Consider the following 13992-nt stretch of genomic DNA (forward strand, 5'->3'; position numbering starts at 1 on the left):
AGATGAGCCATTTGATGACAAAGTTGCATAAAGGATTTAAGAATCTAGGAAGGTCAAAGTTTGATATGAGGTGATGCTAGGAGCTGAAAAGCCCTGCAAGCTACTACTAACATATCCACGAAAGAATAAGTAGTTGATGAATGAGACAAGCTAAGGTTTATGGTTATGTCTCCATGTTTGAGAGCGAGTAAGGATCTCCTCCCTGGTTCAGAGGGAGTAATGACGGACACAATATTCTCCATGTGTCATGCACTAGGCCAGGACTAACAATTGTAAGTCTAGTGAAGGCACTAGTAGGGAGAATAACCACCTGGGCCAGATACTTCTTAAGAATTGGGAATCCCAAATAGGAGTAGTCCTGGGGACTAATACTCTTTGAGGATAAGGCAAGGTATCCAAGATAAGAGTAGTTCTAAGGAGAACCGATATTCTTTGAGGATTGGGAATCCAAGATAAGAATGATCTTGTAAGGACATACCTGGTGAACATCCGAATGTGGTATGTGCCTTGAGAGGCGATGGTGGCGGTGTCCAAATGTGTGCCTCCGAGCATTGTGCTCTAATCTAGTGGAGAGTTTGAGCTTGTCAGTCAAGGCCTTGCTATTTTGTAATTGACAATGTTGGTTATGATGATGATGCTTGATCATGCTTATCAATTAGAACTCTTCTTATGAGAATATTTCAATTTGAGAGTATCCTTATATCATATTGCGAAATTATGAATACCTCCTTAGTTAAGAGGGCGTGTTGGAAAAGTAACTAGCTTCGGTCTTCATAATTATCATTGTACTTGTATGAATTTGTATTTTATGTGAAGGCATAAAAAAAGAAGAAGAAAAAAATTATATTTATTTTCTTTAGTCAAAGCATGTTCTTCGTGCTCATAGGGTTTATTGAGCCAGAAAGAATATTTATTATGAGTCAAAGATTTAAAGTCCCATTTGGACTTCTTGGAACAAAAGAGAAAAATATTTTATTTTGAATTAAAAGGTCAATTTGTCCTCCACAAGAACATGTCAGCCCTCTAGATGGACAAGTCAACTTGCCCAAACAACGTGACCCTTTGCATAGGCAAACAACTATATATTGGCACATGTTCTCCTTCATTTTTCCAATTAGTTCATTGAGTTTTTGCGGCAAATTCAAAGGCTTATATGTGAGTTCTTTGTGGTAAAGGATCTGAAAAGGTGCGAGTTTCTCTATGGAATAGGATGTAAAAAAGATGCGAGTTTTTTCTTTGGAAAAGGATCTAAAAATATGTGAGTTTCTGAGGCCAGAATTATGTGAAGTTATGCGTGTTATTGTGACTAACTCTATGATAATATGCAAGCTAAAGAAGTATTCTAATATATGTGAAGTGTGAGCCATAGAAGGGTTAAAATAACTAGGATATGTGAGCTATAAGAGTACTATAATGTCTGCGAAATGTGAGCTACAAGAAGGACGACTATCCATGTGGAACAAGGCATCTAAAGAATAGGCTTGTGACTAACTAGTTGACCATATTGACGCTAAAGCATGACAGAGAATGGAGGGTTGACATGGACCTTGTGGGTGGTCTTGATCTTGGTCTTTCAGGCCCTAGATTTCTCACTTTCATCTGATTCTATAAGAAAAGAAGATTGGTTGGGTTTCCCCCTTGTGGGGTTTTGCCCTAGCCTGGAGACTATATCTTTGTGTTCTTTGTCTCTTGTGATCTTCATGTTTTATGTTCTGATAATTGTTTGATGAAGAAGAACATAATAAAAGAATAAGAAGCCAACAAAATTTTCACAAGCAATTAACAAGTAGGAGAAATCAATTCTAATCTACAAGCCTATTGATTTCTCAATACATCTTTCCCATCTCAAAGGGTTTCTCTTTGCTCAAGTCCACAATGATGAACTTCTCTCTCCTCGATTTCCTTGCAAATTTAGTAGTTATGTGTGGTTTTCTTCACTCTTGCACCACTTCCACACCTTCTCGATTCTAAGAGCGTCACTATTGTGGCTCTAATACCGCTTAACGCAGCGGAAGCTAGTGGTGGTATTCCCTTGTCTGTTCTTGAACTTCCCATCCCTTATAAAAGATGATAATATAAAAAAACTACAAATTAAAAATCCTTGCGCAGTGATTTTCCTTTGACCCAACCAACAACTAGTTGGGGTTTGTGGCAGACCTACCAATTTTCACACCAAGCAGACCCAAATGTCGACCAGCCAACTGGGTCCCACCGAGGTTAGGATATCAGTTTTTTTTCACTTGTCGAAAAAAAGTCAAAGCCCAATTGGGTCCCACCGAGGTCGAGGTCAATTGCTATTCAGTATTCGTTGGGTCGAGAAGTCGGCATGGTCTTATGCCTCCTTTGAAATGCAGCCTGACCAAACTTTATTCCAACTATTCCTTTTTTATGGGTCTGCTCTATTCAATTGTAGGGTTTCACAAAATTAACAAGTGTTAATCAAAACAGAATATCATGCATGTCCTAAGATTCTACTAATGATATATATCCAAACAAAAACACGGGGATGTGATCAATCTTCAAACACTGTTATTAACTCAGAGTGGGTATAAACAAAAAATGCACTGAACACAAAAAAAACCTTTCGTATATCTTGACATATCAAAACGGCGAACTCAATAACGACGAGAATGGTTTCTCCAAACAATTTTTTTTTAGCTTTGTACTCCTTTTGAGTTACGCTCCCAAACATTTGCAAGCTTTCTCTGCCAGTGGCCTCTTTTAGACATATACTCAATCTTGATCATACCAAAACAAATGCGAAGAGAGGAAATAATGCACAGAGATATAATGCACACTTTCAATTACTCAAAGCAACATACACAGAGGAAATTCAATGACTCGCCTCTCCTCTCCTTCTACCAGATCTCTTTCCTTTCTCCTTGCGGGAGTCCTCCTACAGACTTCTCTATCCTGAATAAAAACAAACACAAAATATCTTGACATCATTTACAAATGGGACACCTGCCCCAATAATTTGAAACTACCTAACTCGTAAGCCTGACATTTGTCATTATTTACAAAGGCCCACTTGGCCACAACACCAACTCATCCAAAATATCCTAACAGCCTAGAATTCCAATTTTTTTCTACAATCACGACACTTGCCTTACACCAATCCTCCTAATTTCTAATTTATACAAAATAAAAATGAAGGAAAGTGGGATCTCCATCTAGAATTTACATGACCCCCCTTGGGTCCAGACAAAATATGTTGTTTGGAGGTTGATGCCCTTGCATCACTTTGCTACACAAGAATGTGAGTGTGAGCACCCAATGCAATATAGAAAAGAAAATGTTAATAACACTATGCTTGGTTGCATGCAAGTTTATGCAAGTAGTCTAAGTGGTGCTACTCGTTTCTTGTTGTCTAAGACAATGTCATTTCACAAATAGTTGCATATGCCAGTACATTGAATACAAAGAAGGCTTCTAAACTAAAATACAATAACCATGTATAATTGCATCAAGAGGAGATCTCCAGTTTAGTGTCATAGAGATCTTGTAATGTAATGTAATGTAATGTCTATAAACCTTTTGACATGGTCAAAATAAAATAAAAATAAAAATAACCCGTCGCATTTTAGCTCCATATTTATGAGAACCCATGGTATTCATGTGGAATATAGCTTATTTAAAAGGGGGAATTAAACCAGTCTAAATCTATCTTAACTCTGGATCTACCATGCGTTGAGAGCATTGTTTTTAAAAACAGTCAGCTCGGAACAGACTCAGTCGAGTTGGTCCGAGCCAAGCCTCCCAACAACGACCCGGCCTAGGAAACAATTCGGCCAGTCAGGTTAATACCGAGCCGGTCGAGCTGTCTAACAACTCGGCCAGCTCGGTATTAACCCGACTGGCTCGGCCGAGTCCGTATTAACCCGATCGGGTTACGTACTGTGGCCCAACCCAAAAAAACAGGGATTTTTTTTAATTGTTTAGTGTGGGGGACTCCAAAGCACTTTAGTTTTTGTTTATTTGGTCTTTGGGGTCCATTTAACTCACCCAACCCCTCTCATTTCCTCACAGCCATCTCATGCATTTGAGTGAGAATTTCAGTGGTAGTTTGTGAGGAGTTGTTGAGTTTGTTTTTAGAGCAGCAGTGAGGAGTCTTGGGCAAGCATTGCAACTGGAGTGAGGAGCTTCTTGGGCAACCATTTGGAGCAGCATTGAGGAGTTGGTTTCTTGGAGCAAGCTTGAGGAGGCAGTTTGTGCCTGGAGGTATTTTTTTTCACTTGTAGAAATCTGCTTTTGCTTATCAAATTTTCTGTGCAAATCTTGAAATCGTAAAGACTGTTTTTTGTGAAAGAAATGAACATTGAATCAATGTTTTTTTTTGTTTTCATTTTCAGATTTTTTGCTTTCGTTTCCAAGTCAAAAAATGGCACCTAGAGTGAAAGATGTTGCTTGGGCATATGTTGAAAAGGTTGATAGTCAAATGCATTGCAAATTTTGCCATAGGAAAATTAAGAAAAGTCATGGGGGCATTAATAGGCTGAAACAACACTTGGCGGAGATTAGAGGCCAAATTACTCCATGTGCCTCACCAGAAATTGGGGAGATTAGGAAGGATTTGTTAACCATATTTGAGAAGTTTAAAGAAGATAAGGCTAGGCAAAAGGAGTTAGAAGCTGAAATTGGGAGGAAGAGGAATATACAAAAAATGATGGTTACCAACCCCCATTTTGATTTTGAGGGTTCTTCCTCTATCCCTTGTACTCATGCATCCAACCCCTTCCGATATGTTCCTCCCTCTTTTCATTCTATTCAAGAAAAGGGAAAGGGTAGAATGAAAAAGGGTGATATGAATATCAAAATTTATTTCACTCCCTCCTCTCCATCAGATGCACATGGTCCTCAAGCTAGTAGAAGTCAAATGCAGCCCACTTTAGATGACCATTGGAAGAAAGAACTGAGGGAGACTGCTTGTGATTACATAGCTAGATGGTGGTATGATGTTGATATCCCCTTCAATGCTTCCCATTCACCATATTATGAGCCTATGTTTGATGCCATACATGCTGTTGGAAAAGGCTTCAAATTCCCTACTCTGCATGAGGTAAGTGGGTATCGTTTGCAGAAGGAAATTGCCTCCATTAATGACTATTTGAAAGATTTCAAGGACTCATGGGCAAGAACAGGATGTACCATCATGTCAGATGGATGGACTGATCAAAGAAATTGTACCATCATAGACTTTCTTATCTTCTGCCCATAGGGAACCATGTTTCTAAAATCAGTTGATGCATCTGATAACGTAAAAGATGGGCAATTGTTGTTTCAGCTATTGGATGAGGTCGTTGAGGAGGTGGGGGTGGCTAATGGTGTTCAAGTCATCACAGATAATGCCTCTAACTATGTTCTTGTTGGTAGACTGTTAGAGGAAAAGCACATTTTGGACCCCATGTGTTGCACATTGCATAGACCTCATGCTTGAGGATATTGGCAAATTAGATTGGGTCAAAAACACTGTAGATCATGCCAAAAGCATAACAAAATTTATCTACAATCATTCATGGATTTTGAACCTCATGAGGAAACACACAAGGGGCGGGGATATTATTAGGCCTGCAATCACTAGATTTGCTACTCATTTTTTGACATTGCAATCTATGCTTTCACAACATAGAAACTTGCAAAATATTTTTTACAGTGAATAATGGAATCTAAGCCAGCTGTCTCACAAACTGGAAGGCAAAGTATTGAAAAAGAAAGTTAATGAAGAGATATTTTGGGGAAAGGCAGCAGAGATTGTGAAGCTTGTTGAGCCATTGGTTAAGGTGTTGCGGTTGGTGGATGGGGAAATATTGGCTATGGGCTTCATTTATGAGGCTATGGATCAAGCAAGCGAGCAAATAAAGTGGGCATACAAGGATAAATTGGCTAAGTATGGGCCCATTTGGGCAATCATTGATGAAATATGGAACAATCAACTCCATCGCCCTATACATGCAGCTGGGTATTTTTTGAACCCACGGTATCATTATAAAGCTAAGGTGACAGGAACTTTGATGGGGGAGGTTAGAGATCGATTGATTGACTACATTGATCGCATGATCCCATTGGAGTGTGATCAGCTGGAAATACACCGACGGGTCGCAACCTTCACCAATGCCTCAGGTACCTTTGGGAAGAACCTAGCAAAGATTGCAAGGGAAGCAGAAGAGCCAAGTAAACAAAAATTTCAATTCTCAAATTCTTAATACTTATTTTGTTAAATCGTTTATAATTTGAAAGTTGGATATAATTTGTAATTTTATTGAGTTAACTCATTACACTCCTATGTTTTTTGCAGCACAATGGTGGGAGGCTTTTGGTAGCTATTGTCCTGAATTGCAAAAGTTTACAATTTGTATTTTGAGTCAAACTTGCAGTGCTATTGGATGTGGGCGTAATTCGCCTGTCTTTGAGAGGATTCACACAAAGAAGAGAATCTGTTTGGATCAAAAACGGTTAAATGATCTAGTTTATGTCCAATACAACCTCCGGCTGAGGCGCAACCAATTTTTGAACAAAAGACCTGATTCAGATTCCATTATGTTGGAAGACATTGATCCAACATCAGATTGGATAGTGGAGAGTCATCCAACGGAGTTTGCTTCTGATGATGATATGGATTATGAATTACAAACGATAGCATCACTCGAACATAATGTTCAGTTGAATACAGATCTCGATCCACTTGTACCAGCCTCAGCCTCACAGCCAGCAAGTCCTCCAATTGCAGACGCTTCCTCTGCTCAGCCACGACAGAAGCGCATATCTCGTTTATCTTAGCATGCATCTGCTACACAGCCTGCTAGTGCTACCACTTCTACAGTTGCAATTGGAAATGATGAGGAGGAGGAGCCATGGGGCCTCCTATGTGACTCTGATGATGATCCAGAGATTGATCCACATAATCTTGGCTCCTCTGGCATTGGCCAGTAGTACTAGTCACAATTTACTTTTGTTGTAGAGGCCATTTCTAGCCTCCTTGGTTATGTGTTTTTGTTTTGACCTCTTGTATTGGACAGTGCACTGGGTGCCATTTTGATATAATGGATATATTCATGAGCCTACTTTGATCATATGTTATCTTCTATCTATAATCTAATGTTGTGTGTTTGGAAACATGAATGAAAATCTTTAAAATTATGTTTTTTTATTCTAAAAAAAATTAATGTATTTTTTACAACGACCAAGTCAATGATATCGAGTCAACCGAGTCGGAGTCAACCCTCGGCCGAGTCGGAGTCCGAGTCGGAGTTTTAAAACATTGGTTGAGAAGGATGAAATCTTCTGAGATGCAAACCTCTTTTAGAATGAAAAGAGATTTGATACCTTTCAGCACTTTAATAATCCAGACTTAAGATGCATCTAGACTGGTTGTTAAAGTAGGTCATGTGGCACTTAATTAACAAATGTTTTACTAAAATTAATTTACCTTCCAAGCGAAATATTTCCCTCATTATTTATTATTATCCCATAAAAAGTGTGATTTGCTATAAACAAATTGTATCCTTAATTAATAAGCAATGGGAAATAACCCTAACACTCTGTCAAGAAAATATATTGTAAGATGGGTATGACCTGTATTGATCCGAGACAATGTGAAGTCAATTATTGCCACTGACAAGCCAAAGGTTTGGGCTTCCATTTGTTTGCCATGCATAATAAATTGTGCCGTCTTTTCCTTGTCACGAGATAGAAGAATGTTACCCCTGCACAATCATTTTTGAAGAGTCATACGTATTTGGTCCCCTTAAAATACCAAAGCACACAAATGATGAATCTGAAACAAAGCTTTCTAAAATTGCATAAGGTCCAATATTTTGAATTGAAATCCATAAATTTATCAGAAACGTCTAGTAATGGGGAGATGAGTAGGACCAGTGCAAGTCTCTGTGTTCAAACTCGCAGGCTGCTTCTGCTACAGCTAGAGAGGCCGTCACCTGTGAGAAATTTGCCAAAATAGATCAATCAACCGGAATGTAACTATAATTTTGATCTAAAAAACTATTTGAACAGAAGAATCTATTTTATTGCAATTTGCAAGAAAACCTGAATCATCACACTTCGAGCTTCATCAAAGTCCGAAAGCACAAAACTCTCGAGGTCCTGCCCTCCATCTGCTAGAATAAATGTTATGTACAACTGATCTAGGATCGGTTAGCTCACTTTCTAGTTGAAAAGACAACTAACTACTTCAAGCTAGGTAACACATGCTTCGTTGAAATATTCTACTCTGCTTTTCAAAACAGTAGATTGAAAGAAATGGTCATTAGACTTCAAACCTGCTTTTCTGGAAATAACATAGGATGGTCATTTTCTGATGTGTGTTTCTCATCCCAGTCTTCCCATGCTTTGATTATAAATGCATCATATGTTCCTTGGCAAACCCGTATTCTGGAAATGCTTAAATTTAACATAAGTATACCAGTAATAAGGGTTTTTTTTTCAAAAATAATTTACTCATAAAACTGAGAAAGGATAATTGAACCATTTATTTCAAAAAGAGAGAATAATTGAAGAATAAGTTCATATAAATAATAATCAATTATAAATTAAATATTAAGTATTAACACACCATAACTATTCAATATATTAACCATCTCATATATGCTAACTATTAACAGCATGGAATTAATAAAAGATAAAATAAATTATTATTATTATTATTATATATAGAAATAATCAATATGAAATAATATCAACAATATATTACTAATATTATTTCTTTTATATATACATATAGAGTAAGTTAGTAGGTATTTTCTATTATCGGATCAAAACTTCATCCATACATGCCATTTGTCTAGAGAGCTTATTGACAATTGTTGGTGCACCTGTTTGAGGCAAGTCCATGATCATGACAAAAAACTATAACAAAATTCTAACTGAGCATCTTACCATTTAAGGGGAACCCTGATGTAATAGGCCCATGACCTTGGCAGAGACTGTAACGAAAATCAAGCTAAGGATCCTGCCCTGAGAAGGGAAACTAAGATGTAATAGTCATTGCGACAAAACTAGACCCACCCACAACGGGAAACCAAGCCTTAAATGTCTCAACATCAACTAACATAATAAACTAAACATTGTTGCAAAAGACTACGAAGGATACCAACATAGATTGCAAGACCAAGAAGAGAACCAAAAGGTTAGGGAACACCAGGGTGATTTGCCTCGTTAAATAGGGTGATGGGAACCTCCTTGGAGGTTCCTAGTGCTCAAACATGAACCTTTCCACTTTGATTTTTCACTAACCAAGAAATCAAGGTTATTAAGAACTTCTTGTGTCGCTCAAGAGCACCCAACCTATCAACAATGCATTGTTGCTCCTCTTCCTACAAAGAGAGAGCCTATGCAGCGAAGCCCTTTCTATGCCAGTATAATCCCTGAGTGTGCTACAATTGTGTGTCCACGTGCTTGAAGTTCCTGGATACTAAACAAATTATGTGATTTCTCCTTCCATCTAGCCCTTTGCTATCATCTTCCTCACTACCCTGATCTGCTTCTCCAACCATTGGGCACAATGTTGTTGCTCCGAGGAAGTGGAGATGTGATATGCCATGGCATTACCGGTTGCGTCCCTCTCCACCCTGGAACTGCAGAAGGGCCATGTCTTATGTTACTTCCCCTTACTCCACCGACGGTATAACACTACCTCCCACTCCCTTGTCCTAATCCAGGGCTATGAGAAACATTACCTATGACTTAACCCAACCTCCATAGTTTGTCATGTAGATGGGGTTACAAAAATGCTCCCTCTTTTTCTAAGTTTGCAAAATTAAAATATGATATCACCATCGCACCCATCTTGTTGAGAACTTTCTAGTGATATAAATTTCACCTCAATCCGAATTTCAAATCAAAAGTTATGTCCATTCAAAGTTTTGGCCAATTAAAAAAGGTAATGTCATCACTAGGCACCACATGGCACCCACGTGACCTTCACTGGGTCTTGGTGGCACTGCCACACTATCATTGTAGGACACACAGTTACTATCCACATCACACTGGAGCAATGCTCCAATGCGTTCCCTCCCACAGCATGTGGCCACTAACAAGTAAAGAGAAACAAGCAGTGGGATCAACCTAACTCTTCATCGGCATGATAGTATGACATTCACAACATGCTAGAACTCACAGTGTGGGCAGTGAGTGGCGACAAGGTTCTGTTTTGAAACCATGGTTTGATCAACCTAACTCCTATTGCTTCACCCAATACAAAATCAACCACAGCGCTTGCGGTGAGCGGTGTTTCACATTGCTTCTTTACAAGTCCAATGGCCCGAAAGCTGGTAGCCAGATGGACCCACTCCCAACACATCTAATTGTCGAGGTCCATCAACCTACTTCTTCGCTTCCCTCATTCTGAAGCTCTGACAGCCAAAACACTGAGAGCCCAACTCTAGGGTGTTACGGTTTGAGGACACGGTCTTATACTTCAAACATCAATGAGTGGAAATGACAAGAGGGAAGATCCTACTTGCCAGTTGCAAAGATACTTTGTCCAAGGGCTAGAACCATTGCCCTCACAGCACCTTGCCATAGTCGGTCATGAATAGGGGTCCAAGTTACTCCTCCTTCAAAATTTAGGAGAGGACATAGTCTCAAGCTCCAAGTCCACGCAAAACTTTATTGACCCTTTGCAGGCCAATATACAAGTTCAGAGACATTCAATTGACCAATTAACTAATCATGAAAGATGTAAGGTTGCATGTCTACTCAAGGAGGATTATGTTCCAATCGTTAAACAATATATTATCTCTAAACATTCAACACTATAGTTTTTCAACCATAGCAACATGAATGTATGTAAACCTACAGTTTACCACCATATTTATGATCTAAGCAATTATCACGATTCACAACAACCCAAGTGTTCATTCAGTTTAAAACATGTAATCTATTTGCAATTCATGAATAGGGCAACAAACTCCATAATCCAAGTATTCAAGGCTGATAATATTGTGTGAGGAATTATAGATCCTCTAGTAAAACAAATCAAGTTTGTTGAGGGCATATCCTATTATATCCCTTAGGCATACCAACCAAGTGAAAGAAAACACCACACACTGTTAACATATCAACCATCACATTAAGTTCCCATATGATAGGCATGATGCCAATTGCAAATGAAAATGAGATTCTCTGTACAACGCGGGGGTAGGGTTTCTCTCTGTTACTAGGGTTTCTGAGCATTTGGCTCGGTTCGGCCATGACAGAGGTGAGAGGGCTTTGAGGCCCCCTCCTTTTCGAGACGCGGTCACAGGTAAAGGAAGGGAACCCAACGTGTCGTTCTTAAACAAGCTCACAACGTACATTGCCTTCCACTCATCCAAAAAAATCAGAGTAGCCAACTTGGGTAAAAAGGAAACAGGAAATGCCCCAAAAGGAGCTTGGAATTCACAGTGTGGAGCGGAGGTAAGAGTCCACTAGTCTATCGCAGCATAAATTTAGAGGCCTCAAACAGAGACCAACAACAACTGCAAACCGAAAGAAAAAAAAAATACCAGTGTTGGAGATTCAAGACCCGGACGTTGCAACCTATAGCGACTTCATGTAGGAGCATGCCATCATCAGTAAGTTCATGGGGATCTAGTCCACGGAAAAAGCACTGAATTGGTGGATTCAAAACAAATAGCGCCCAAAAGCAAAGATAAGATTGCAGTTAGGATCTAAAGGCTTCTTCCCAATCATATTCGATCTCATGGAAGACCAAGGCCGTATTTTCGAGGGAGGCCCATATTTCTTCAATTCGGCAAGTCTTTACATGAAGTATTGGAAGGAAAACTTAACTCCTAAAAAGGAGGACTTCACCAGGGTCCCTGTATGGGTCAGCGTTTACTCACTACCCACGAACTACTCGTCGCCCTCTATGTTAAAAGGAATAGGAGACGAGCTGGGGGAATACATTAAAATGTCAGAGAGTACCAGGAATGGATACTATGTCTCATATGCAAGAATCTGCGTCTACATGGACATTTCAGGGGCATTACCGAGGCCGTTAAGTTGGTATTTCGAGATGAAGTATGGCTCCAAAATATAGACTATGAGCACATACCCTTCAGATGCAAAAAATGCCATGAGCATGGGCAGTTATTCAGAGATTGCCCGCAGAATAACTCACAACAAACCAACACACAAGCGCAAAAGAAGGCAGATGAACAAGGCTACACCAAGGTTGGACCCAAAAACAAAAACAACATGTAAACTCAAGCCAAGCAAGGCCCACAACAATAATCCAACAAAAACAAGTTCGAAGCCCTACAAGAAGAACAAGAAGAACCAACCTCAGATGAACATGTTGATGAAGGAAGCAAAATGCCAATCCAAAACTCAACAATTCAAAATCAAATTCTAAGGGAGAACTTCAAGCACTACCCCACCGAGAATGGCCAAACCTTAGAAGACACTGACATGGACCTGGTAACATTAGAAAATGCAATTGAAGACCATGCTATAGAAGAAGCTCTCGAAGGCATGGATCTCATCTCAATAGAAGAGGAATGGGAAAAAGGTGGTCTGTCTGCCATACCTGAGGAGTATATCCAAAAAATAAAAGGGGCTTGTCTATTACAAGAGGAATTAAAACAAGGCATGGTCACGACACCCCCAGAACACAATGCTCTTAAAGGAATCTTATCAAATATCACAACAGATCAATGCAACCCTCGACGTCCAAGACGAAAGAGGGAGGAAATCCACAAGCCAACTCCTCCAAGATCTAGGAGAAAGATTAATCAATGAGGGCAAGGTGAGAGCTCTCACTCTAACCCCACATCTTTCTCAATGAATTACATCTCTTGGGACATCAGAAGCTTAAATAGCCCTACGAAAAAAAACTCCTAAAACACAAAATAACAGTTGGCAAGAAAAATCTAGAATTCACTGGCTCCGGCGTGGGGTAAGGAACTCCTCCTCCTTCCATCACTTCATGGTTCAACACCGAAGGAACAACAGAATTCTCAGCCTAAGAACTGAGGATGGAGGTACTGTTAATTCCCATTAAGACATTTCGAGCGAGCAAAATGATTTCTATAGCAAGATCCTGGAACGACCTCGGGTAGACAGATCCCATGCCATAAGGGAAATCACTAACAACATTCCCACAATCCTAAACCAGGACAACAACAAAATGCTCCTTGACGAAGTTGAGGAAGTTTAATGAACAAGCTGAATGGAAAAGCTCTCGGACCAAATGGTTTCACCATTCATTTTTTCAAAATTTGTTGGTCTTTCATCAAAGATGAAGTTCATACCCTGATGGTGGACTCGAGGATCAACAAAATAGTGCTACAAGCACTGAACGCCACCTTTCTCGTTCTCATCCTGAAGGAGGAAGGAGTTCATTCTCTAAATCGATTTCAACCTATTACCCTTTGTAATGTAATTTATAAAATCATTTCCAATGTTTTGGCAAATAGAATCAAGACTATTATTTCGCTCCTTATCACAACCAACCAAGCGAGGTATGTGGACGGGAGACAGATTATGGATAACATTATCTTATCACATAAAATGATACACTCGCTTAGATTATGGATAGCATAGCTTTCGACAAACTCAGCTGGGAATATATGCATAAAGCCTTAGCTGTTAGTATGGCCTCATATGAAGTTGTCTGGTTGAGGAAGTTGTTCACTAAGCTGTTTCGACATGTGTTGGAAACCACCATGATACTTTGTGACAACCAGAGTGGGATCTGATTATCAGAGAATCACGTATTTCATGATCGCTCCAAGCACATAAACATCATGTACCACTTTATCCAAAATATGGTACATCGAGGAGCAATAAGGCTCCTTCACATTAAGACTGATGTGCAGGTCATCGATATTCTGACGAAGCCCCTGGAAAAGGTCAAATTCTTGACTTTCCGAGAACTACTAGGAGTCATGGAGAGACCCTCCCTTGAGGATACTGTATGATATGGATATTGAACTTGTTGAAGTTTCTATGTTTAGTTTAGAAACCCTTCATGCACTTTCTCTAATTTATTCC

The 13992-nt window shown here is 39.4% G+C and overlaps 1 protein-coding gene across 2 annotated transcripts in view; it reads right to left on the minus strand.

Annotated features, from left to right (window-relative positions):
• The window catches only part of HASPIN (Protein kinase superfamily protein), a 159388-nt gene that overhangs the window by 38774 nt on the left and 106622 nt on the right, over positions 1 to 13992 (minus strand). For both annotated transcript variants that reach the window (XM_089456535.1, XM_089456536.1), the window contains exons 8-11: positions 8277 to 8388; positions 8044 to 8136; positions 7873 to 7934; positions 7573 to 7703 (exon numbers count right to left, since the gene is read on the minus strand). In XM_089456535.1, the coding sequence (XP_089312661.1) occupies positions 7573 to 7703; positions 7873 to 7934; positions 8044 to 8136; positions 8277 to 8388 (398 nt within the window). The remainder of the gene's footprint in view (positions 1 to 7572; positions 7704 to 7872; positions 7935 to 8043; positions 8137 to 8276; positions 8389 to 13992) is intronic.

The sequence above is a fragment of the Pinus tabuliformis genome, chromosome 7 (assembly GCF_031772625.1).
Source record: "Pinus tabuliformis cultivar Carrire ecotype Pingquan chromosome 7, CPIR1, whole genome shotgun sequence".
Taxonomy (NCBI): Eukaryota; Viridiplantae; Streptophyta; class Pinopsida; order Pinales; family Pinaceae; genus Pinus; species Pinus tabuliformis.